Source organism: Lacerta agilis, chromosome 18 (assembly GCF_009819535.1).
Source record: "Lacerta agilis isolate rLacAgi1 chromosome 18, rLacAgi1.pri, whole genome shotgun sequence".
In the NCBI taxonomy this organism is placed as follows: Eukaryota; Metazoa; Chordata; class Lepidosauria; order Squamata; family Lacertidae; genus Lacerta; species Lacerta agilis.
Window position 1 is genome coordinate 3456878 of NC_046329.1, and position 24569 is coordinate 3481446.

Here is a 24569-nt window from a genome sequence, read left to right on the forward strand (position 1 = left end):
AGGGCCCGGTAGTCATGGCAGAGGCGAAGCTCCCCACACTTCTTCTTAACGAAGAGTACAGGAGCGGCAGTGGGTGAGGTAGAGGGCCTAATGAACCCGCGTTCCAGGTTCTTGCGAAGGAAGTCCTGCAAGGCTTCACGCTCTGGCTCCGAAAGAGAATATAGGCGGCTCACAGGCAGGGGCGCCCCAGGCTGTAGGTCTATGCCGCAGTCGAAGGACCGATGAGGCGGCAGCTGGTCTGCTCCCTGTTCCTCGAACACGTCTAGATAGTCCTGGTACACGGTAGGGAGCGTTGACACAGCCTGCCCCATGGGGGCAGCTGCTACTAACTCGGACTGAGCATGGGAACCCGGGTCTGGGAAGCGTACAGTCCGATTGACCCAGTCGATCTGAACATTGTGCGACTCCAGCCAGTCCATCCCGAGCACCAGGGGAAACCGGGGCATGGTGGCAATGTCCAGGGATCGCACCTCCCGATGCTGCTGGTAGCACAGGACCAAGGGCTGGGTCTCCTGAGTAACAGCGCCCGAGCGCAGGAGCCGTCCGTCAATTGCCTCCACCTGTACCGGTTCCGGCTTGTTCTGAAGCGGCACCCGATGCTGAGTGGCGAAGGCAGAGTCCATATAGGAGCGGGTTGCCCCCGAATCCACCAGCGCGTGGGTGAGAATCCAGGGTCCACCGGGGGGGTATAAACGCACCGGTATCATGAGGTGTTGCAATTCCACTGGTGAGGGCCCATCATGCGATGCTTGGGACCCCAGGTAGCCTGGGCCATCGGCTACTGGGGTTGGCCGTTTCCCCTGTGGCTGGCGTTTCTCAGGGCAGGTTCGGGCGTAGTGTCCACTCCCACCGCAGTAGAGACACAGGTTCCCCTCCCGACGCCGAGTCTTTTCCGAGGGGGAGAGGCGAGGCCGCGCTGCCCCGAGCTGCATCGGCTCCTCCAATGACTCAGCTCTGGCCACGGAACTGCAGGGAAGCACCGGCGCCGGGAGCCCAGAGTGCCAGCGGCCCCGGGCCTGGCGACGGTCCTCCAACCGATCGTCTATCTGCAGACTCCGTTGGATGAGGGCATCCAGTGTGGCAGGGCGATCCAACGTGGCTAGCTGATCCAGTATCTCGTCTGAAAGTCCCTCGAGATACTGGTCCCGCAGTGCAGAGTCGTTCCAAGTCAAGTCCTGCGCCAGCAGCCGAAATTCCGTGGCGTAGGTGGCCACTGTGGACTTGCCCTGTTTCAAACCGCCGAATTGCCCGATTGGCTTGACTCCCCTTCTGAGGGTTGGCGAACGTGGTTTCCAGATGATTGCAAAACCCCGTATAGTCTGTCAGCAAGGGGGAGTCTTGCCGGAGCAGCGGCAACGCCACTTGGCCGCCTGGTCCTTCAGCAAGCTGATCAGGAAGTGCACCTTGGTGCGGTCGTCGGGGAAATCCCGAGCTCGCCCCTGAATATACAGCTTGGCCTGGGCGAGAAACATGGGAAAGCTGGCTGGGGTCCCATCAAATTTCTCTGGCAGGGCCACCGGGTACTTGCCAGGAGCTGGGGCGGCGGCCCCAGGAGCCGGTAAGGCATCCAAACACTGCTGAAGCGCCGTAACCACATTGCTTAGCTGCTGCACGGTGTGGGTCAAGGCCTGGTTCTCCTGGGCCAATGCCACCAGCGCAGCCGCCTGGTCAGCCATGGCTACTAGTTCCTCCCGAACGCACCCCAGCGAAGGGGGAGTGCGGGTGTGGCGTGAGCAAACTGTGCTGGCCCCAAGGGTTTGTCCAAGAAGCGAGGTCCAAGTCCAGTCCTGGGTCTAGGGGTCCAAAGGAGGTCAGTCCGGCGGGGAGCAAGGCAGGGAGCAGGTCAAGGTCCAAGGCACGTCCAGGCACAAGGTTGCAGGTTGAGCACACGCTTGCAACTAAGTTGCTCACGCAACTTGGGCTGGGTCTGGCTGGCTTTTATCTGGCCCTATGCTTAGGGCGGTCCCGATCCTCCGGAGACTCGCCTCTCCTCCGGGCCTGGAGGCGAGCACTCCTCCTGCAGACACTTAACTCCCTTCGCCTCTCTGCCCTGAGCCTCTGTAGCTCAGGAGAGGCTGGTGGGTTACTGGACCCAGGGGATGCCTCAGCTTCCTCTGAAGAGGCTGGGAGTGGAGCACCTGCAGGCAATGGGTCCTCCCTCCCATCAGGAGCCAGAGCAGACTCTGCTGATGCCTGCACCTGGGGATCCAGCACAGGTGGGGATCCTTCAGGCTCAAGCCCTGGCCCCGGCTCAGCTGGTTCTGGGAGGCGGGGAATCCTGTGCAGGTTGGGATCCCTCAGGTTCAGCATCAGAGTCTGACTCCCAGGCCATCACAGGTGCCCTGCAGGTCTCAGATTTGGTGCCCTGAAATCTCAGTGTCCTGACCTGGCAACCCTAAGAGGCATTTCTATGCATGCTTTATGCCAGAATGTGCCATTTCCTACCCATTGCCTGACCAAAGAATGACTCAGGGGCGTAGCAAGGGGGCGTAGGGGGGCGGTTCACCCCGGTTTCCATAATGGAGGGGGTGACAAATTATCAAGGAACAATTGCTGCCCTACTAGGGTGGGTCATAAAAAACTTTTTTTTAAATGCCTGCTCCAAAAGTCTTATCTTACTATACTAGGGATTATATAGCTATATATGAAATTTCATGCATATCGGTTAATATCTTGACCCTCCTCCGCCAAAATAGCTGTTTACCTGGCTGTTTTCCTACGTCATGAAGGCTGAAATTTCAGTTCGGTGGAGCACTTACTGTTCCCAACCCTAACCCTGTGGAAAGCCTTCTAATTAGACTATAATTTGATTTTGAGATGTTTTTAGGAGGTGATTTAATTATTGTTTGATTTTATACCAATGTTATGTATCTGATGTTAGCCACCCTGAGCCCGACTTCGGCCGGGGAGGACGGGATATAAAGAAAAGTTTTTTAATATTATTACTTGTTATTATTCCTTGTAAGAAAATATGAAATAACGTAAAAACCATTTTTTCAGGGTGGGGAGAATCAATGGGGGGGGGGGATGACAAGAAATTTTCCATACCGGGTACCACCTGACCTTCCTACGCCTATGAACGGACTGCAAAAATTTCAATGGTTGGCGGTCTTTCCTGCTGTAACGGGCCAATGGCCCATCTAAGTCCTGCGACCAGGTGCATGTGGGAGCAGGATTTGAGCGCGAGATTTCTCTAACCTCCTGCATTTTCCAGCAATGAGTACTTGGAAGCATTGCTCCGTCTATTGGTGTACACTTTGCATATGATTTTGGTAATTGTGAACTGGGTGGGTTTGCTGTTCAGCGTGAACAGGAGCGGATTTCTTCTCCCCGCTCCCCCACCATGTACCGGCACATGCGGGAGTCCCTCGCATGCGCCATTGGAAGGGTCCACGAGCTGTGCTCATGGATGAAGCAGGGAACCATCCGGAAGTGCGAGACCGGGGTCCCTGCCTAGGGCTGCCATGTGCCCGTATTTTCCCAGACGTTGCCAGGATTCCAAAGGTGGAATTGATGTCCGGGGGGATTTCCGAAAGGCAGCGCTTGTCCTGTCCATCGAAAACTTGCATTTATCTGGCATTTTGTTTAAAAAACATACAGTCTTTTGGGTTGAGTTTTTTTTTGTTTTTTGCAAAGAATTGGACGTTTTTGAGCTATTTCTGAGGGGAAATTGACAAAAACGTCACTGCCGCCATGGGCCGCCACACGTCCAGACATTTCGCCGATTGCAAAACACTGCGCCGATTTCCGCCCTGACACTGCTCGTGGCTGCAGTATTCCGGATATGTCTGGGAAATTCTGGGTGTATGGCAACCCTAAAAAGGTAAAGCTAAAGGGACCCCTGGCCATCAGGTCCAGTCGTGTCCGACTCTGGGGTTGTGGCGCTCATCTCGCTCTATAGGCCGAGGGAGCCGGCGTACAGCTTCCGGGTCATGTGGCCAGCATGACTAAGCCGCTTCTGGCAAACCAGAGCAGCGCACGGAAATGCCGTTTACCTTCCCGCTGGAGCAGTCCCTATTTATCTACTTGCACTTTGACGTGCTTTCGAACTGCTAGGTGGGCAGGAGCAGGGACTGAACAACAAGAGCTCACCCTGTGGCAGGGATTCGAACCGCCGACCTTCTGATCCGCAAGCCCTAGACTCTGTGGTTTAACCCACAGCGCCACCTGGGTCGCATGGCAACCCTAGGTTACCGTAAAAATCAAATCTCAACTTTCGGGGTGTCCTGGTTTTGACTACTGTATTTGAAATATGGCGACCCTGTCTGTCTGTCGAGAGAGAGGAGCTTACGGAGGAGAACCGCACTCTTAATTACCGATGAAGCTGGTCTCCGCTAATTGAATGTTCTTTTGTTGTCCCAAGGAACGGGCGGCTGCTGCTTTGCGCTGTAGTAATGAGAGGGCCTCTCCGCGCCCCGGCTTCACCGGCTCTGTGTAGGCCTTAATTAACTCCACGGTTCCCATGGCAACGTCTGCCGATGCCGCTTGATTCCTCTCCAGCCAGCGCTGGTGGAGCATCTCTTTTGGAGCGCCACAAACCTATGGGGCTGGAGGGGCAGGGGGAGAGAAACTCGCTCGGCCCGTGGGCTTGCAACGGCCTGTTTGGACCACGGAGGACGATTCGATATTTTGCCCAAAGTCAGCACTGTGGATCAGGGCGCCGACTTGTTTCTTCTGCGTGCCGTCATAGCGCTGGCCATCTTCACTAAGGCAGTGTTGGGGTTTCGGGCTGCATTCTGCAGTCGTAGGGCACACACCAAGTGTGGTTTCGCACATCCAGCCCAAACGCGAGGAAGGCTGCATTTTGCGTTGTCGCTGCCGTGCTGCCATAGGGTGGGCGTCATGCACTAAGCCGGAACGCCGGGACAACGGCTGTGTGTGTGTTTTTTTTAAATATACTTTTTTAATTATTTTTCCAAATATATCAAATTACAGCCAATTCAACATTTAAAGCAAATTACATTAACCATTGCTCTGCCGAGCTACGACTCCCCTCCCCCATGTCAGCAGGTTTTCTAGTCCAATCTCGTCACGCAGTTTTTATTACATCCATATTAAGCTATGTCAAAGGTTTATTCCAATCCTACTAGTGTCTTTAAACTTCCTCGGTTCAATCTTAAGTACTCCACAAATTTACTCCAGTCTCTACGAAACCTCGAGTCATCCTGGTTTCTGACCCTGCCGGTCAGTTTTGCAAGTTCAGCATATTCCACCATCTTCGTCTGCCACTCGTCAATCATTGGTAGTTCCTGTAATTTCCACTTTTGGGCAAGCAGTATTCTTGCTGCAGTTGTCACATACATGAACAATCTTTTGTCCTTCTTGGCTATTTCTTCTCCCATCAACCCCAACAAAAAGGCCTCGGTTTTTTTTTGGAAAAGTATATCTGAACATCTTCTTAAGTTCATTGTAAATTAATTCCCAAAACACCTTGACCTTATTGCAAGTCCACCACATGTGGTAAAAGTCCCCTTCCTCTTGTCTGCATTTCCAACACAATTTATCATGCATTCTATACATTTTTGCCAATTTCACTGGTGTCAAATACCACCTATACATCATCTTATAAACATTTTCTTTCAAAGTTACACATGCGGTAAATTCAAACTCTCATTCCATAATTTTGCCCATGCATCATATTCAATATTGTGCCCAAAATCCATTGGGGCAACGGCTGTGTTTTGCGGTTGCGGCCCACACGTATTTCCCGTCCCAGCGGGTTTGTGCACAAAGACAGAGGCCTGAGCTTTGTGTGTGCGATGCACATGCTTTTGCTGCCACAGTGCTGTCCTGTGGGAGGTTGGCAGCATCTAGTGCTTGCCGGGAGTGTGTTTGAGTGCGTGTGCTGCCGTCGTGCCGGTTTGTGCTTTAAACGCTGCACACAGGCGGTGGTTTGCATTTCATAACGTAGCGCATGTCTCGCCGTAGCACATGGGGCGGTGACTGCGTTTGTTGTTGCGGAACGCGTGTTTGTTTGTGTGTGTGTGTGTGCACGCTGTCATAGTGCTGGCTTTCACTTGAAGGCAGTGTGTGGGCTGACAGCTGCATTTTGAAGTCCTAGCATTCATGTGCATGCTGTCGCAGCTGAGTGCGCATTTGCCACCCTAGTGCTGGTGGTGCAATGAAGGCAGACCAAAGGTGGTGGTTGTGATGCGACGGAATGTTCATGCCTGCGCCGGCATAGCGCTGGTTTGATCACTGTGGCAGCAGGGGGGTTGTAGAGCACATTGCTGTGTGCGCCAAAACTGTGGGGCTCTCTCCCCTCTCTTTTGTGCCTTTTCACCATCCTACCCCCATCCCCCAAGCCATGCACACCTTCCAGCTTGACAAAAACCCTTCTTGAACTGTGGTGCCCAGAACTGGACACAGAAGGCGGTGGTGGCATCAATTTGGTCCAACCAGCCTCTCGACTCAAGCAGCCCCTGAGGGCGGAAACCAAATACGAGGACGAAGGATATCTCTTAAGCGGGGAGAGGCCACAGCACACTCACCCTGAGGAGCTTCCTCTACAGCTCGTGTGTCCACCAAAGCTTCGTTGTCGCGCAGAGAACCCGTAATTGCTCTGATGGGCTGAGCATCCTTGCTTCCTGCTTCTTCTCACTTCCTGCGGCTGGGTGATGCTAATGTGGCATAATGGCCCTTGTCATCAGTAAAGGGCTCCTCTGCAGAGAGATGAGCACTGGCAGCGATGACACGGCCGCTCGGTGGTGCTGCGGCCTCCGATGGGCAGAGGAGACCCTTCTGGCCCGCTTGCCCAGGGCGAAGCGAAGCATCATGGCGTACCGAGGGCCGGTGATGCGGCCGAAGCTGGCGATTGTTGTGGGAATGTTCAGGGATGCAGGAGAGGATATATTGTTTCATTATTGTTGTTGTTCAGTCGTTCAGTCGTGTCCAACTCTTCATGACCCCATGGACCAGAGCACGCCAGGCACGCCTATCCTTCACTGCCTCCCGCAGTTTGGCCAAACTCGTGTTAGTAGCTTCGAGAACACTGTCCAACCATCTCATCCTCTGTCGTCCCCTTCTCCTTGTGCCCTCCATCTTTCCCAACATCAGGGTCTTTCCCAGGGAGTCTTCTCTTCTCATGAGGTGGCCAAAGTACTGGAGCCTCAACTTCAGGATGTGCCCTTCCAGTGAGCACTCAGGGCTGATTTCTTTAAGGATGGATAAGTTTGATCTTTTTGCAGTCCACTTAAGAGTCTCCTCCAGCACCAGAATTCAAAAGCATCCATTCTTCGGCGATCAGCCTTCTTGATGGTCCAGCTCTCACTTCCATACATCACTACTGGGAAAACCATAGCTTTAAGTATACAGACCTTTGTCGGCAAAGGTGATGTCTCTGCTTTTTAAGGTGCTGTCTAGGTTTGTCATTGCTTTTCCTCCCAAGAAGCAGGCGTCTTTTAATTTCGTGACTGCAGTCACCATCTGCATGGGGTCCCAAAGAGGCGGACACGACTAAACGACTAAACAACAACAACAACAAGCAGTGGTTCTGTCCTGGGTGCTTGAGTTGAGACTCCTTCATTGCAGGGAGTTGGTCTAGATTACCCTTGGAGGTCCCTTCCAACTCTACAGTTCTATGATTCTATGAAAACACATTTAGAGCCAGCAAATAAAACACAGTCTGCCCTGAGAAAGGGCCCAGTGGTCAGAATTGCTTGCCCCTGAGTTTCCAAAGGCTTGTCTGAACAGGAAGGTCTTGCAAGGCAATGGAATGATAGCAAGGAGGGAGCCAGTCTGACCTCTCTTGGGAACGAATCCCACAATAGGGGAGCAGCCACCGAAAAGGCTCTGTCTCTCTCTCTCTCACGTCACCACCAGCCGTGCCTCTGAAGTCGATGGGACCAGGGAGAAGGTGCTCAATCAAGGATCTTGACACCTGGGAAGGCATGGCTAGGGAGACACGACCTTCCAGGTGTCCTGGGCCATATGGGGCTTTGCAGATCATAGCCAAAACTCGAATTGCACCTGGAAACAGACAGGTAGCCAGTGAAGGTGTTGTAACAGGGGAGTAACCTGCTCCCTGTAACTGGCTTCAGTCAGAAGTCTGGCTGCAGCCTTCTGGACCACGGTTGTCCAACCTTGAATAGCAATGGCTGTTTCTTGTTCTGTTGGCTTTCTTCCTTCTGCATTTCAGGACAATTGGCCCATGGAATGAGACGTTCCTTTTCTGGAGGGAGTGGTGGGTGGTCAGGGGTCTGCTAGCAGCTACCATTTCTTTGGCCGACGAATGGAGGGGCTGGTTGGGTCTCACCCTGGTGCGATGTTCTTGCTGAGAGGCAAGGAGTTCCACATTCCAGCGGCCACCTAGCCAAAGGCAAAAGTCCCATGCAAAATTCCCCTTTCCCGACTCGGCAGCCCCGAGCCAAGTTGGGGCAGGCTGCAATTGCGTGTTTGCAGGATCGTGCCGTGCGATGGCCTCCTGACAGTGAACGGAGCGGTGAATCTTTCATGCTCATTTAAATCATTTATGGCCGGAGCTGTCTTAGGCTGCATAAATCACGAGCACGGCATAAATCATTGTGGGGAAGGGGGCGAGAGGGTTGCTGGGTTAGGGTGGCGCACGAGGGTGTGACACCATGCGGAAGGCGTACTTATGTGCTTCCTCCCCTGGCTTTGGCCAGCTTTTTTCTCAACTTGTGTGAACTCACTGGTCTGGTTCACTCCGCTGTTCCAAAGTGGAAGGAGATCCCCAACTTGGGCCACATCTGCACCATGCATTGACAGCGCATGGCTTCCCCCAAAGGATCCTGGGACCTGCATAGGAATCATAGAGTTGGAAGAGTGTATCAGATTTATGCTCGTGTGATGAGTTGTCGAGGGAATCCCTCCTGCATATTGTTTTCATCTGCCCTTTATACAGTGATGTCAGGAGAAATTTGTTGAGCCCACTGGTCCAAAAATTCTCTGGACTTCCAGTTGAGATCCAGCTTACCCTTTTACTCCAGGATTCTAACCCAACAGTAACCTTGCAAGTGGCAAGGTATCTGACTTCGGTTCTGAACCATAAGAGGCGAAATGGCCTATTACAGGAATCCTAATGGTTCTTTCACCCCTTTTGGGCCTATAACTCCTGATAGTATCATAGGTTGAATTTATATTTATTTCTCCTGATTGTAAATATTTTATGTTATTATTTCTATTTTAATGTAATTATTTTAGCTGTTTTTGCATGGATTGTAAGGCAGGTATGATTTGCGTGTCTATTTATATATGAGCTTATAGCTGCAATAAAGTTTTTATTATTAGAGTTGGAAGAGAACCCGAGGGTCATCTAGTCCAACCCCCTGCAATGCAGGAATCTCAGCTAAGCCATCCATGACAGATGGCCATCCAACCTCCATGGAGGAGAGTCCACCACCTCTTGTGGGAGTCCGTTCCACTGCCAAACATCTCTTACTGTCAGAAAGTTCTTCCTAATGTTTAGTCGGAATCTCCTTTTTTGAAGCTTGAAGCCATTGTTCGGATCCTACCCTCCAGAGAAGGAGAAAACAAGCTTGATGCATCCTCCATGTTGCAGCGCTTTAGATATTTGAAGATAGCTCTCATATCTCCTCTCAGTCTCCTCTTTCCAGGCTAAACATACCCAACTCTCTTAACTGTTCCTCATAAGGATCGGTTTCCAGATCCCTGATCCTCTTGGTCGCCCTCCTAAGCACATGTTCCAACTTGTCAATATCCCCCTTAAACTGCGGTTCCAGGGGTGGTCTGACCAACGCAGAATAAAGTAGTACTATGACTTCCTCATAGGGACGTGGGTGGCACTGTGGGTTAAACCACAGAGCCTAGATCTTGCTGATCAGAAGGTCGGCGGTTCGAATCCCGAGACGGGGTGAGCTCCCGTTGCTCGGATCCCTGCTCCTGCCCATCTAGCAGTTCGAAAGCACGTCAAAGTGCAAGTAGATAAATAGATACCACTCCGGTGGGAATGTAAACGGCGTTTCCGTGTGCTGCTCTGGTTCACCAGAAGTGGCTTTGTCATGCTGGCCACATGACCCGGAAGCTGTACGCCAGCTCCCTCGGCCATTAACGTGAGATGAGCGCCACAGCCCCAGAGTCGGACATGACTGGACCTCACGGTCAGGGTCCCTTTACCTTTTACCTTTATGACTTCCTCATAGTAGTACTATGAGGCTCCAGTACTTTGGCCACCTCATGAGAAGAGAAGACTCCCTGGAAAGACCCTGATGTTGGGAAAGATGAAGGGCACAAGGAGGAGGGGACGACAGAGGAAGAGGTGGTTGGACAGTGTTCTCGAAGCGACTGGCATGAGTTTGGCCAAACTGTGAGAGGCAGTGAAGGATAGGGGTGCCTGGCGTGCTCTGGTCCATGGGGTCACGAAGAGGCGGACACAACTGAGCGACAACATGGCTTCCTTCAATTGGGATTCTAGACTTCTGCAGCCTTGAATAGCATTAGCTTTTGGTTGTTGCCCGCATCAGCCCGTGACTCATGTTCAGCTTATGGTCCGCCAAGACCCCTAGATCCTTTTCACGTGTACTGCTAGTGTTGTAAACTGGGAACATATAATCTCACCTTTGCTTTATTTATGCGTTAAGACTGTACCTTGTAAGGAATGCTTCTTACAAAGAGTTTGTGGGTTACAGCTGAGCCAAGCAGAAATAGCTAGCTAGGCAGACTGACCGCAGAAGATAAGTTATGTCATGGGTCCTATGTCCCCAAGTGAGTCAAGATGTTGGGAGAAAGAGGATGTCTGCAAAAGGTCCAGTCTTTTGGAGATGACGTCCCTGGACCTATTGCTCAGCAATAAAACGCTTACTCTTGATTTCTCCTAAATCCAGTGTTTGGCATTTATTTTAAGAACTAAGGTTTCCGGAATGATATAATACTAGGAAGCCAGGTGTCACCCATCTTATATTTGTGCAGCTGGTTCTACCTGCCTAAGTGCAGAGCCTTACATTTGTCCCTCAATGTAGTTTATTAAATGGGCTGGAGTTGCAGTTCTGTGCAGGATCAATCAACCACAGTCCCTGGGATTCTTTTTTGGGTGTGGGTGTGTGTGGAGCCACTTTGAAGGCGGACCATTCGACTGTTCCCCCAAGGTGGTGCTGTTACCCCAGAACTGGGGCAAGGAACTATTGAGAGCTTGTGGTTTCAGCCATGATTTAGCTTCACCACAACAGTTGACAAGGAGGGCGCAAGGAGAAGGGGACGACAGAGGACGAGATGGTGGGACAGTGTTCTCGAAGCTACCGACATGAGTCTGACCAAAACTGTGGGAGGCAGTGGAAGACTGGAGTGCCTGGCGTGCTCTGGTCCATGGGGTCACGAAGAGTCAGACACGACTAAACAACAACAATAAATCTGGAAAATAATAATAATAATAATAATAATAATAAACATATAGGAAGCCCTGCCGGGTCAGGGCAATTGCCCACCCACTCCCGAATCCTGTTCTCACAGTGGCCAGCCAGATGCGAGTGCGAGAGCCCTCTCCCTTCCTCCTCTGGAACTCCCTGCTTATTGATGTTAGGAAGCTGCCTTCCCAGTTCCGTTCCAAAGGCCTGGTAAAAGCTCTTTTGTTTCGGCAAGCCTGCCTGGACCACGTCATGTTATCTTGCCTACTTGTCTATAGCCGGTTTTGATAAATATCTGACACGCTTTGCATGCAAGCCGCTTTTTGTTGTTCAGTCGTTCAGTCTTGTCCGACTCTTCGTGACCCCATGGACCAGAGCACGCCAGGCACGCCTATCCTTCACTGCCTCTCGCAGTTTGGCCAAACTCATGCTAGTCGCTTCGAGAACACTGTCCAACCATCTCATCCTCTGTCGTCCCCTTCTCCTTGTGCCCTCCATCTTTCCCACATCAGGGTCTTTCCAGGGAGTCTTCTCTTCTCATGAGGTGGACAAAACACTGGAGCCTCAACTTCAGGATCTGTCCTTCTAGTGAGCACTCAGGGCTGATTTCCTTCAGAATGGATAGGTTTGATCTTCTTGCAGTCCATGGGACTCTCAAGAGTCTCCTCCAGCACCATAATTCAAAGCAAGCCGCTTAGAGAAACACTATTCTCATTTTAAAAAATTAAGTGCTCTATGCATTTCGTTCAATAAACGCTGCCCACCCCCCCCGCTGCCCTGACATTTCAGCCGCAAGCCTTTAGGAAGAACTGTGGCTCAATCCAGCATTTCAGAACCTGCACAGAGCGTATTTGGAGGGGGGGGGGAGAGGCAGGACCAGGGCGTGGCCTATCAATCATGTGACATGTTCAGGGCGGAGCAAAAGATTAAGGCCTCCCAGATGTTGCTGAATTAAAGCTCCCCGACCCGCTGGGATGCTGGAGTGCAGAAACATCTGGTACCCCACCCCTAAACAAAAAAATTCCAAAACACGATTATGTATTTTGTCTTTCTTGTGATCTCCCTGGAAGCAAAATGCTAAACGGTCCCGTGTTTATTCCCCTCCCCTCCCGCTCTCCCTACTGGTTCTTCGTCCGCCCTTTCCTCCCCTCAGTGCCACACGTAGGCAAATCCTAAATAGCCTCACGCGTGCACACACCACCTGTCCTCCAAAATAGAGGGAAGGCAGCGCCCCCCTCCCAACCCGGAGAAGAGCCTGGTGCTACGGCAACCACAAATGTCAGGTTCCTGTGGCGCAGACGGTCGTTGCCATGGCAATGACATTCTTTTTTCTCCCCCCCTTCCTGAAAAATAGAAATAAAAAAATAAAAAAATCCAAGCAGAGTGACAGGGCTAATACCAGAGATGGAGAGGACGGGGGTAGGGGGACGGACGGACGGACGACGGAACACCAGTGTGTGCAATGGTGTTGGTGAGAGTGGGCTCAGATGGAGGAGGCGTTGAGGTCATCAGGAAGGCCTCTCAGGTGCCAAAAATAATGACTCTCCTTGGTTGTTTTGCCTTCTGGGGAGATGCCAGAGATGTCTTCCCTGAAACGAGTTTCTGACGCAACCCACCAGACTCCCAAGTCCTGCCTTTGGTCCCCACAAATTCCAGTCCTTGGAAGCGGATTAAATTTTGAACCCAGCGTGCGCACGCCTGCACGGAGAACCGAGGCCACCGGTGCGCAGCTCCCTGCCCTGCCCTTCGTGCTGGCCTGCGGCAGGGTTGGTTATCCCGCCGCAACTTCCACCAGATCCGATGTGGGAATAAACACAGCCGCAAGTGGTTTGGTTTTGCTTCGGAGCCCAGGCGCACAAATGCGAGGTCCTGGGGCAGAGGGCTCTCGGCAGATGCTAGTCACGGAAGCTCTGTTTACAGATGCTTCTGAGTACCAGGGAATTGCGGAGTGGGGATTTGCTCGTGCGGTCGGGTCCTGCTTGCAGGTTTCCCAAAAGAAGCACTTGCCAGAAGAGGATGCTGGACTAGGTGGGCCCCTGGCCTGATCCAGCAGCGCTTTTATTATGTTAAGGACACTCACATTTCTGAAAGGTGTCATCTGGGGGTGGAGCCCGAGGTCAGCCCTGTTTCGGGGCAGCTGATATGGTCCATCTTATCACTGCGGAAGTGTCCCCCAGCCAAGCATGGAAAGGGCCACTGCTCAGGGGCAGAAGTAGAGAGATTCGGTTCAGTCCAGATTTGCACGGGAGCTGCCTGATTCGCGCTTCCCAAAACAGTACGCATAGCGTTACACAGCTTTCCCTTTCAGAATCTGGGTTTTTCAATGCAGGCCTGTAGCCATGCACCATGCTGGGGAATGTGTGCTTCATGGGTAAGGGCGCATAAAACAGCACACATTGGTGAAAACATGCCCAAAATTAAAAGGCATTGTATTAGGGGAGATTTGTGTATTTCGGGCAAAATTGCACACAGGTGCATGATATCTTAAGAGCTGCCACATGGGAGATGGAACAGGCTTGATTTCTCCTGCTCTGGAGGGTTGGGACTCGAACCCATGGCTTCAAGTTACAGGAATGGAGATTCCGACTAAACATCAGGGAGAACGTTCTGACAGTAATGTGGGAATGCTCAGGGATGCAGGAAGAGGGGTATATTGTTTTCTTATATCCTATTCCAACTTGTGTTAACAAGTTCAACAATTTTAGCAGAGTTAAATTAACTTACACAGCGGGTGTGTTGCTCAGGCTCGCTAAAGCCTCTATAACAATATTGTCCTGGTATTTCCCCCTTTATTCCCTCCTAAAGATAAGACACAACACGGCACAGTCTTCTATAAAGTATAAAAGAGTTTACTTACACACATTCTGTTCACAATAGGATCCCAGAAGGCAGACTTTTTTTGTAAATAATTTTTATTGATTTTATCTGAATACAAACCCAAAAATTGTTACAATAACTTTACAGATGAGAATAAAGTAAAAATTATATCACACCAAACATTTAAATCTTAAATCCATGGACTTCCTTCTTTCATATTATGTCTTCCTTATATCTTACATCTATATTTCGCACTTTAAGTTCATTTCCACACATTTAAATTTCTCCTCTACATCATATTCATTTATTTTTCCAAACTCATTTCCAAATTATATATCCTCCCATGCTGCATAATTTCACCTTCTAACATTTATTTATAATTCCTTCTTCATTTTTTTGTACGCCATGAGTTATATGTCAATATTCACATCTTACATACCTTGTCCAAATATTAAATAAACTTTCCCCATTCTTTCTAAACGTTCATCCCCCTGTTGTCTGACTCTCATTGTCATTTTTGCAATTTCCATATATTCAGTGATTTTCTGTTGCCACTGCTGCAGAAGGCAGACTTAGTTAGAGAAGTTACATACACTTGGAGACTATTCCATAGAGATAGCTCCTTTGTCCTCTCTTGGCTAAGCATATGATGCTTCCTCATTGAGCGTAGTCAAAAGAAGAGAGAGATGGCAGCCAGCCCTATGCCTTTGTTACCTGCACAGGTGAGGCCACACCCACCTCTAGTCACATGTAGAGGAAGTCTGTCCCAGCCCAGGAGAAAACAGGAAGTTCCAACTGGCTGGTCCAGACATCCCCTTCTATGTCCACTCTAGGGATGTTGTACTTGACTGCTCTCGTGTTTCACATCCCACAAGTAAGAGCAGTTCGACAGTGGAACAGACTTCCTCAGAAGAGGGTGGACTCTCCTTCCTTGGAGGTTTTTAAGCAGAGGTTGGGTGTCCACCTGCCATGGATGCTTTAGCTGAGATTCCTGCATTGCGGGAGGTCTAGATGACGCCTGCGGTCCCTTCCAATTCTATGAATCTATATGAAGGGAAATTTGCACTAAAATGACAGCGAGTTTTCACAACGACCTTTTCAACGAAACCCAAATAGGTCACAAAGTGATACAAAGACATGGAAAACGGAACTTGAAAGAAGCTGGCACCACAGAACAGTAGGGGTCTGAGAGCCTTTGCCAGTCAGTATGTAGACCCAGATGTGGTCGACTTTTGCCATCCAGATGTTGCAGAACGACCGCTTTCCGATCAGAAGGTCTGCGGTTCGAATCCCTGCGAGACGGGGTGAGCTCCCGTTGCTCTGTCCCTGCTCCTGCCAACCTAGCAGTTCGAAAGCACACCAGCGCAAGTAGATAAATAGGTACCGCTGTGGCGGGAAGGTAAACGGCGTTTCCGTGCACTCTGGTTTCCGTCAGGGTATCCCATTGCACCAGAAGCGGTTTAGTCCTGCGGGCCACATGACCTGGAAAGCTGTCTGAGGACAAACGCTGGCTCCCTTGGCCTGAAAGCGAGATGAGCGCCGCAACCCCATAGATGCCTTTGACTGGACCGTCCAGGGGTCCTTTACCTTTACTTTTTTGTCATTCAAGCAACATCTGGAAAGCCAAAAGTGCCCCTGAAGCGTGGCTGGCTCAGGACCTCCATGGGAGCATTCTACGCTGCAACGATTTGGCCAGCCATAGGCAAACTCGGCCCTCCAGATGTTTTGGGACTACAACTCCCATCATCCCTAGGACAAGTGGTCGGGGATGATGGGAGTTGTAGTCCCAAAACATCTGGAGGGCCGAGTTTCCCTATGGCTGGATTTGGATGCATTATGTTGCTTGTTGCTATCACGCTCTTAGCACACTCCCTCCCTCCATAGCACAACAGAGTGCTCAGAGCTTGGCTTTGCTAACATTTGGCATCTCTCTCTCTCTCTCTCTCTCTCTCTAGATGGCGAGGCCAATCCAGGTAAAGCCGGCGGACAGCGAGAGCCGTGGAGGTAGTTGTCATCTCTCCTTGTTTGTTTTGGTCCCCACCCACCCAACCCTTTGTCCTACCACCCTACAGTGTGGTGTAGTGGTTAAGAGCGGCAGACTCGTAATCTGGGGAACCGGGTTCGCTTCCCCGCTCCTCCACATGCAGCTGCTGGGTGACCTTGGGCTAGTCACGCTTCTCTGAAGTCTCTCAGCCCCACTCACCTCACAGGGTGTTTGTTGTGGGGGGAGGAAGGGGAAGGAGAATGTGAGCCGCTTGGAGACTCCTTCGGGGAGTGATAAAGCGGGATATCAAATCCAAACTCTTCTTCTCTTCTTCTTCTCAGGGAGGCCATTAAAAGCCAGCCCCCCTTGTACGTATCTCAGTTGCTGTGGATAATATAAAATACTAGCTTATAATTCCTCCACTGTTGTCCTCCCCTTAAAATCTCAAAAGCCACCCACCTCTGTACAGTCGTACCTCAGGTTTACGTACGCTCCGGGTTACGTACTTTTCGGGTTACGAACTGTAACCCGGGACCAATTATGTACGCAACCTGGGGTACCACTGTAATCAGGAATGTTTTGGTGGTGGTGGGGAGACATATTGGGAAAACATATAGAATCATAGAATCCTAGAGTTGGAAGAGACCCCAAGGGCCATCCAGTCCAACCCCCTGCCAAGCAGGAAACACCATCCAAGCATTCCTGACAGATGGCTGTCAAGCCTCTGCTTCAAGACCTCCAAAGAAGGAGACTCCACCACACTCCTTGGTAGCAAATTCTATAAATGCAAGGGTTTTGTTTTGTTTTGTTTTGCAATACAAGCGTGTATCAATAGATAGAATCGCAGTAAAGTTGCAAAGGATCCCAAGGGTTGTGTAGTCCAGCCCTCTGCCATACAGGAATCACAGCTACAGGTGGCCATCCAAGCTCTGTTTAAAAATACCCTCCAATGAAAGAGAGAGCCCACCAATGTCCGAGGGAGTCTGTTCCATCGTCGGACAGCTCTTGCCATCTGAACATTCTTCCTTATGTCTAGTCAGAATCTCCATTCTTGTAACTTGAAGCCATTGCTCCAGTTACAGGTAGGTAGCCGTAAGAACAAACTTAGTTGGTCTCTAAGGTGCTACTGGAAGGATTTTTTTGATTTTTGATTTTATATTTTGTTCTGAGTCCTGCCCTCCAGAGCAGCAGAAAACAGGTTTGTTCCCTCTTCCATGGGGCAGCCCTTGAGATATTAGGAGATGGCTATCATATCTCCGACAAAGGTCCGTATAGTTAAAGCTATGGTTTTCCCAGTAGTAATGTACGGAAGTGAGAGCTGGACCATCAAGAAGGCTGATCGCCGAAGAATTGATGCTTTTGAATTATGGTGCTGGAGGAGACTCTTGAGAGTCCCATGGACTGCAAGAAGATCAAACCTATCCATTCTCAAAGAAATCAGCCCTGAGTGCTCACTAGAAGGACAGATCCTGAAGTTGAGGCTCCAGTACTTTGGCCACCTCATGAGAAGAGAAGACTCCCTAGAAAAGACCCTGATGTTGGGAAAGATGGAGGGCACAAGGAGAAGGGGGCGGCAGAGGACGAGATGGTTGGACAGTGTTCTCGAAGCGACTAGCATGAGTTTGGCCAAACTGCGAGAGGCAGTGAAGGATGGGCGTGCCTGGCGTGCTCTGGTCCATGGGGTCACGAAGAGTCGGACACGACTGAACGACTGAACAACAAAATCATATCTCCTCTCAGTCTCCTCTCCTCCAGGCTAAACGCACCCAGCTCCTTCAACCATTCCTCATAAGGCTTCGTTTCCAGACCCCAGATCATCTCGGTCACCCTCCTCTGCACACCTTCCAGCTTGTCAACATCCTTCTTCAATTGTGGTGCCCAGAACTGGACACAGTATTCCAGGTGTGGTCTGACCAAGGCAGAATAGAGTGGGACTGTGACTTCCCTTGATGTGGACACTAGACTTCTCTTGATGCAGCCCAGAATAGCATTAGCACATTTTTGCTGCTGCATCACACAGCGGATTCTGGTTGAGCTTGTGGTCTACTAAATTAAAATCTTAGCAATAAGGATCTGTGGAAGACTGGAGACTTAAGTGTAGAGCAGGGGTAGGGAAACCTCCCAATGCGGCCCTCCAAGGCTCTGCATCTGGCCCCCATAACTCTTACGCAGGACACAGCCCTCACGAGCCTTGGTTTTGCCTACTTGGAAAGTGGCCTTGAACTCTGGATCCTTCCTCCTGCTCTCCTGGGTGAAGGCTGGAGATCAATGTGTGTCTGTGTGTAGAAAATAGCCCATGGGTAGGCAAACTAAGGCCCAGGGGCCGGATCCGGCCCAATCGCCTTCTAAATCCGGCCTGCGGACGGTCCGGGAATCAGCATGTTTTTACATGAGTAGAATGTGTCGTTTTATTTAAAATGCACCTCTGGGATATTTGTGGGGCCTGTCTGGTGTTTTTACATGAGTAGAACGTGTGCTTTTATTTAAAATGCACCTCTGGGTTATTTGTGGGGCATAGGAATTCGTTCATTATTTTTCCCCAAAAAATATAGTCCGCCCCCCCCCACAAGGTCTGAGGGACAGTGGACCGGCCCCCTGCTGAAAAAGTTTGCTGACCCCTGAACTAGCCTATTGTAGAAGGGTGAGATATAGGTTTTGGAAGGGTGTCCAGAAACCTTTTGCTTTCTGGTATCATCGTTCCCTCTTTCTCTACCAGCTGCTTGTAATCTTATAAAACCTCCCTTACAAAACCTTCATTGCATTTTTTTTCCAGAAAGGGGCCGGGGGGGGGGGGGAGAGATCATGCAAAATGCTGGGGCCGGATTGCAAAGCATTTGCTCACACAGGTTTTGTTTTGGGTTTTTTTTTGGTTAGGGGTCTTTGCTAATAAAATATATTTCTTCTGTTAGTATTCATCACACAAACTTCAGCACAATCCTGTGATACGCATACCGCCTGGGATGATGATCATGACTATATGTCTGATCTACATGCAAAAAAAACACACCAAAAAACTCCTTGCATATAGAAGATTAGCATGTCAGGGCCCAGAGTCCTAGCTTAGACCTTCCCCTGAAGAGCTAGTTGTCTAAGTGTAGGGCAGTGTCTAATTTGCTTTTGTTGTTGTTGTTGTTAAGAGAGAGGGAGTGAGAGCATTTAAACCTCTCATCCTTGACTTCATTCTGAATGCCTCCCTTAAATCACCCCCCCCACCCGAGCTCCAAGGATGGAGAGTTACAGAATTTCAGTAGATGATAAGATTTTGTTCCACTCTCCCAGCCGAATAGAACCCTCCGGCTTTGTTTCCCAGCCGGGACTGAGCTTTACTGCCCCTGCACATGGAGGCTCTGCCCTTAAAGGGTAGAAAGGGTAATTGGTGTTAGCTTGCCTTCAATAGAGACAATTTATGCTACCCGAGTTAGGAAGAGAGCAGAGGGAATTGTCTCAGATCCTTTGCATCCCGGTCATCATCTGCTTGATTTACTTCCATCTGGACGTCGCTACAGGAATTCATATACAAAATCAGCCAGGCACAAGAATAGTTTTTTCCCTTGTGCCATTAAATTGTTAAATTCATAGTTGTATAGCTGAAGGGGAGGTAAATTACGGGTGGGGTTTCTTTGATTCTTTGTATTGGGAGAGGAACAGTGTCTGTATGTTTACATTGCAATGTAGCCGAAACAAATTCCAAGTATGTTGGAAAATGTACTTGGCTAATAATAAATTATTCCTATTCCTATTCCTATTCCTAAACCAGGACTGTCAACAGCCTCAGATAGGTTCTGACCATCCCCCTCTACAGTCTTGCGCGGGGGGGGGGGAGGGAGAGAAAGTGAACTCTCCTCTTTCTCGCTTTCTCATTGTTGGAGTACTGTTTCCATGGAAACCCATCATTTCCCAGAGGCTGGTATAACTCAGGGCCAGATGGGCTTTTCGGATGTAAGAGGAAGGGGAGGGGGAAGATGTGGGGAGTAACTCAGGATAAGACGATAAAGAGCGTTTAAAGGGGGGGCAGGGAGAAATGGCCGTGTTTGTTGTTAAATAAATTAGGTCACGCAGATAATCGGCCGCGGAACGCACCTTGGCTTATCCTCTTATATGCGTAGCTGCAAGTTGAGTTGTAGCCAAGCTCATGTTCGGAGCAGTGTGGCTGCTCACATCCGATCAGAGCTACCCGCTGGACTCTCCTTCCCTACGTAAGAGCATCCCTGCTTCTGGATCAGGCCCAGCGGTGCCCATCTAGTGGCTGGCATCCACTTGTCTCGAGAGACAATGGAGTGTGCCTCCAGGGGCCAAACCGCTGCATTTGCAGCAGCAAAATGACCTCCGCTTCATCAGCTACGAACCCCAGAAGCCGGGATCCCCTCCAAACCTGTGCCAAAATCGAAGGGTTGGAAGGGACCACGACGGGCAACTAAGTCCAACTCCCTGCATTGCAGGAATCTTTTGCCCAACGTGGGTCTCGAACCTGCTACCCTGAGATTTAGAGCCGCGTGCTCCGCCAGCTGAGCTATGCCATATTCGCTGCCGCAAGCAGCACCTGTGGATGAAAGGAAGAGCATATTGATCGCCTTCGTCACTTTGGCAGATATTGAGCATGTCGAATGAGGTGCTCTTTTGATCAACAGGTTTGAATGGGGTGAAGGTGGAGTCAAAAGGTTCTGTTGCACCAGAAGATCGTCAGAAATCTGGAGCTGATCCAAGTTGCTTTTTAAGTCCCTGGGGTGACCCCCTGTTTCCCATGAGATCTCAAGCACTTTTCTTCCAGGTGTCTGGCATTGTTGTTGTTGTTCAGTCGTTCAGTCGTGTCCGACTCTTCGTGACCCCATGGACCAGAGCACACCAGGCACGCCTATCCTCCACTGCCTCCCACAGTTTGGCCAAACTCATGCCAGTCGCTTCGAGAACACTGTCCAACCATCTCATCCTCTGTCGTCCCCTTCTCCTTGTGCCCTCCATCTTTCCCAGCATCAGGGTCTTTTCCATCTGGTATGCAGGCTGAGACCCTACCTGCCCGCAGACTGTCTTGCCAGAGTGTTACATGCTCTGGTTATCTCCCGCTTGGACTACTGCAATGCGCTCTACGTGGGGCTACCTTTGAAGGTGACCCAGAAACTGCAATTAATCCAGAATGCGGCAGCTAGACTGGTGACTGGGAGTGGCCGCCGGGACCACATAACACCGGTCCTGAGAGATCTACATTGGCTCCCAGGACGTTTCCGAGCACAATTCAAAGTGTTGGTGCTGACCTTGAAAGCCCTAAGCGGCCTCGGTCCTGTATACCTGAAGGAGCGTCTCCACCCCCATCGTTCAGCCCGGACACTGAGATCCAGCGCCGAGGGCCTTCTGGCGGTTCCCTCACTGCGAGAAGCAAAACTACAGGGAACCAGGCAGAGGGCCTTCTCGGTAGTGGTGCCCGCCCTGTGGAACGCCCTCCCATCAGAAGTCAAGGGAATAAACAACTACCTGACATTCAAAAAATACCTGAAGGCAGCCCTGTTTAGGGAAGTTTTTAAACTGTGATATTTTAAATGTATTTTAATGTTTGGTGGAAGCTGCCCAGAGTGGCTGGAGAGACCCAGCCAGATGGGCCGGGTACAAATAATAATAAATAATAATAATAATAATAATAATAATAATAATAATAATAATTATTATTATTATTATTATTATTATTATTATTATTATTATTATATTCCAGGGAGTCTTCCCTTCTCATGAGGTGGCCAAAGTACTGGAGCCTCAACTTCAGGATCTGCCCTTCCAGTGAGCACTCAGGGCTGATTTCTTTAAGAATGGATAGGTTTGATCTTCTTGCAGTCCATGGCATTGCAGGGCCACAAAATAAAATACCTCTCTGAAATCCTGGAGGATTCTTGATAGAGGACCTGTGGTGCTGGCACTGGCTCATTTTGCAGCGTTTTGCTGCAAGCAAAACTATTGTGAATGTCATAGGATCGGACAGTGTGACGCCCGGTTTCAGTTTCAATCACTCAGATTGGGGGGGGGCGCTGTGAAACGCGGGGTTTTCGTTGCAAAACGCAACAAAGCTATTGCCAAACTTTGGCAGCAGTTTGAAGCGATTCAGACAATGTTTGGGTATGAACCCCCGGCTTAACGTATCAATTACTCAGTTTCGGGGGGCCCCGCTGCAAAATGTGGGATTTTTCGCTGCAAAATGCTGGAGAACGGCTGCAAAACTTTGGCACGGGTTGGGGTAGGACCCCAAATTTCGTAGTAAACAAAGCTGGCCAAGTATATGGAGACCCTGGACTACCAGTGTGGTGTAGTGGTTAAGAGCGGTAGACTTGTAATCTGGGGAACTGGGTTCACATCTCCGCTCCTCCACATGCAGCTGCTGGGTGACCTTGGGCTAGTCACACTTCTCTGAAGTCTCTCAGCCCCACTCACCTCACAGAGTGTTTGTTGTGGGGGAGGAAGGGAAAAGGAGATTGTTAGCCGCTTTGAGACTCCTTCGGGTAGTGATAAAGCGGGATATCAAATCCAAACTCCTCCTCCTCCTCCTCCTCCTCCTCCTCTTCTTCTTCTTCTTCTTCTTCTTCTTCTTCTTCTTCTTCTTCTCCTCCTCCTCCTCCTCCTCCTCCTCTTCCTCATGTAAAAACACCAGGCAGGCCCCACAAATAACCCAGAGATGCATTTTAAGTAAAAGCACATCACCAGTGTGATGTAGTGGAGCCAGAGTGGTGTAGTGGTTAAGAGCGGTGGACTCGTAATCTGGTGAACCGGGTTCGCTTCCCCGCTCCTCCACATGCATCTGCTGGGTGAACCTTGGGCTAGTCACACTTCTCTGAAGTCTCTCAGCCCCACTCACCTCACAGAGGAAGGGAAAGGAGAATGTGAGCCGCTTTGAGACTCCTTCGGGTAGTGATTAAGAGGGATATCAAATCCAAACTCCTCTTCTTCTTCTTCTTCTTCTTCTTCTTCTTCTTCTTCTTCTTCTTCTTCTTCTTCTTCTTCCTGGGTGACAAGGCCCCCCCTCGGTCTCCAAAGGGAACATACAAATATAAGAGGATCCTGCTGGATGAGGCCCATGGCCCATCTAGTCCAGCGTGCTGTTCTCACAGTGGCCAACCAGATGCCTTTGTTGGAAAGACCACAAGCTGGACTTGTGATTCCCAGCAAGTGGTTTTCAGAGGCTCTTCCATCTCCATCCTAAGGATGTCTTCCCCACGGCCAATTTTAGAGGCAACTATTATGGGATGAAACGAAATAAAATAAAAAATTCCTTCCAGTAGCACCTTACAGACCAACTAAGTTTGTTCTTGGTATGAGCTTTCGTGTGCATGCACACTTCTTCAGATATGGATGGGCACCATGAAAAAGCCCTCACACTGAGCATTCCCTTCCCAGTCTTAAATTCAGTTCTCCACATTGCCGCAACAATTTGCAATTTTGTGTGTGTGTGTGTGTGTGTGTGTGTGTGTAAAATCCATTTTTCTAAACCCAGGAGTTGAGCAAGAAGTTTCCCCGAACACAATGCCATGTCCTGTATGTTATCTTCAGTAATACATTCATTCTTACGCACCTTGATAAAATGCTTTTTGGTAAACATTGCTTGGCTGGGGGAAACTGCATCGCAAAATTCAGATAAGCATGAATTTTGAAGGATCATAGATCCACAAAATTGTGGAGCGGGAAGGGTTACCCAGTTGTCATCTAGTCCAACCCCCTGCAGTGCAGGAACCACAGCTAAATACAGGTGAAACTCGAAAAATTAGAATATCGTGGAAAAGTCCATTTATGTAAGCAATTGTTTTCATTAGCTACTGGAGTTTAATATATGAGATAGACTCATGACATGCAAAGCGAGATACGCCAAGCCTTTGCTTGTTATAATTGTGATGATTATGGCGTGCAGCTGATGAAAACCCCAAAGTTGAGATTGTTAATTTGGGGGTTCTCATCAGCTGTACGCCGTAATCATCACAATTATAACAAGCAAAGGCTTGATGTATCTCGCCTTGCATGTCACGAGTCTGTCTCATATATTAGTTTCGCCTTTTAAGTTGAATTACTGGAAGAAATGAACCTTTCCAGGACATTATAATTTTTCGAGTTTTTCGAGTTTCGCCAACCTCTGTTGAAAAACCTCCAGGGAAGGAGAGTCCAAGGGAGCTCTTACTATCAGAAGGTTCTCGCTAACAATGGCATTTCTCCGTTCTTGTCATTCCCGCTGCATTTCAATCTGCATATTCTTGCGGAAAGTGCAAATTTGATAGGTTCTGTTTCTGAATTGAATTTCTCATGCGCCCCTGTGATGCAGCTGTTCTTCCTTTGGCCCCACCTCCAAGGAGGCTTAGGAGGAGACTCTGGATCGTAGAATTGCAGAGTCGGGTGGGACCACGAGGGGCATCTAGTCCCACCTCCCCCCCCCCACGTAGGGCTCAAACCCACAACCCTGAGATTAGGAGGAGCATTGGGGAGCAATC

General features: G+C 49.9%; 1 protein-coding gene across 2 annotated transcripts in view; it reads left to right on the forward strand.

Moving 5' to 3' along the window:
- The window catches only part of CELF5 (CUGBP Elav-like family member 5), an 87007-nt gene that overhangs the window by 31938 nt on the left and 30500 nt on the right, over window positions 1-24569 (forward strand). Inside the window, exon 3 of one of the 2 annotated variants that reach the window (XM_033136763.1) lies at window positions 16091-16142. In XM_033136763.1, coding sequence (XP_032992654.1) covers window positions 16091-16142 — 52 coding nt within the window. The remainder of the gene's footprint in view (window positions 1-16090; window positions 16143-24569) is intronic. The other variant, XM_033136764.1, reaches the window with a different exon arrangement.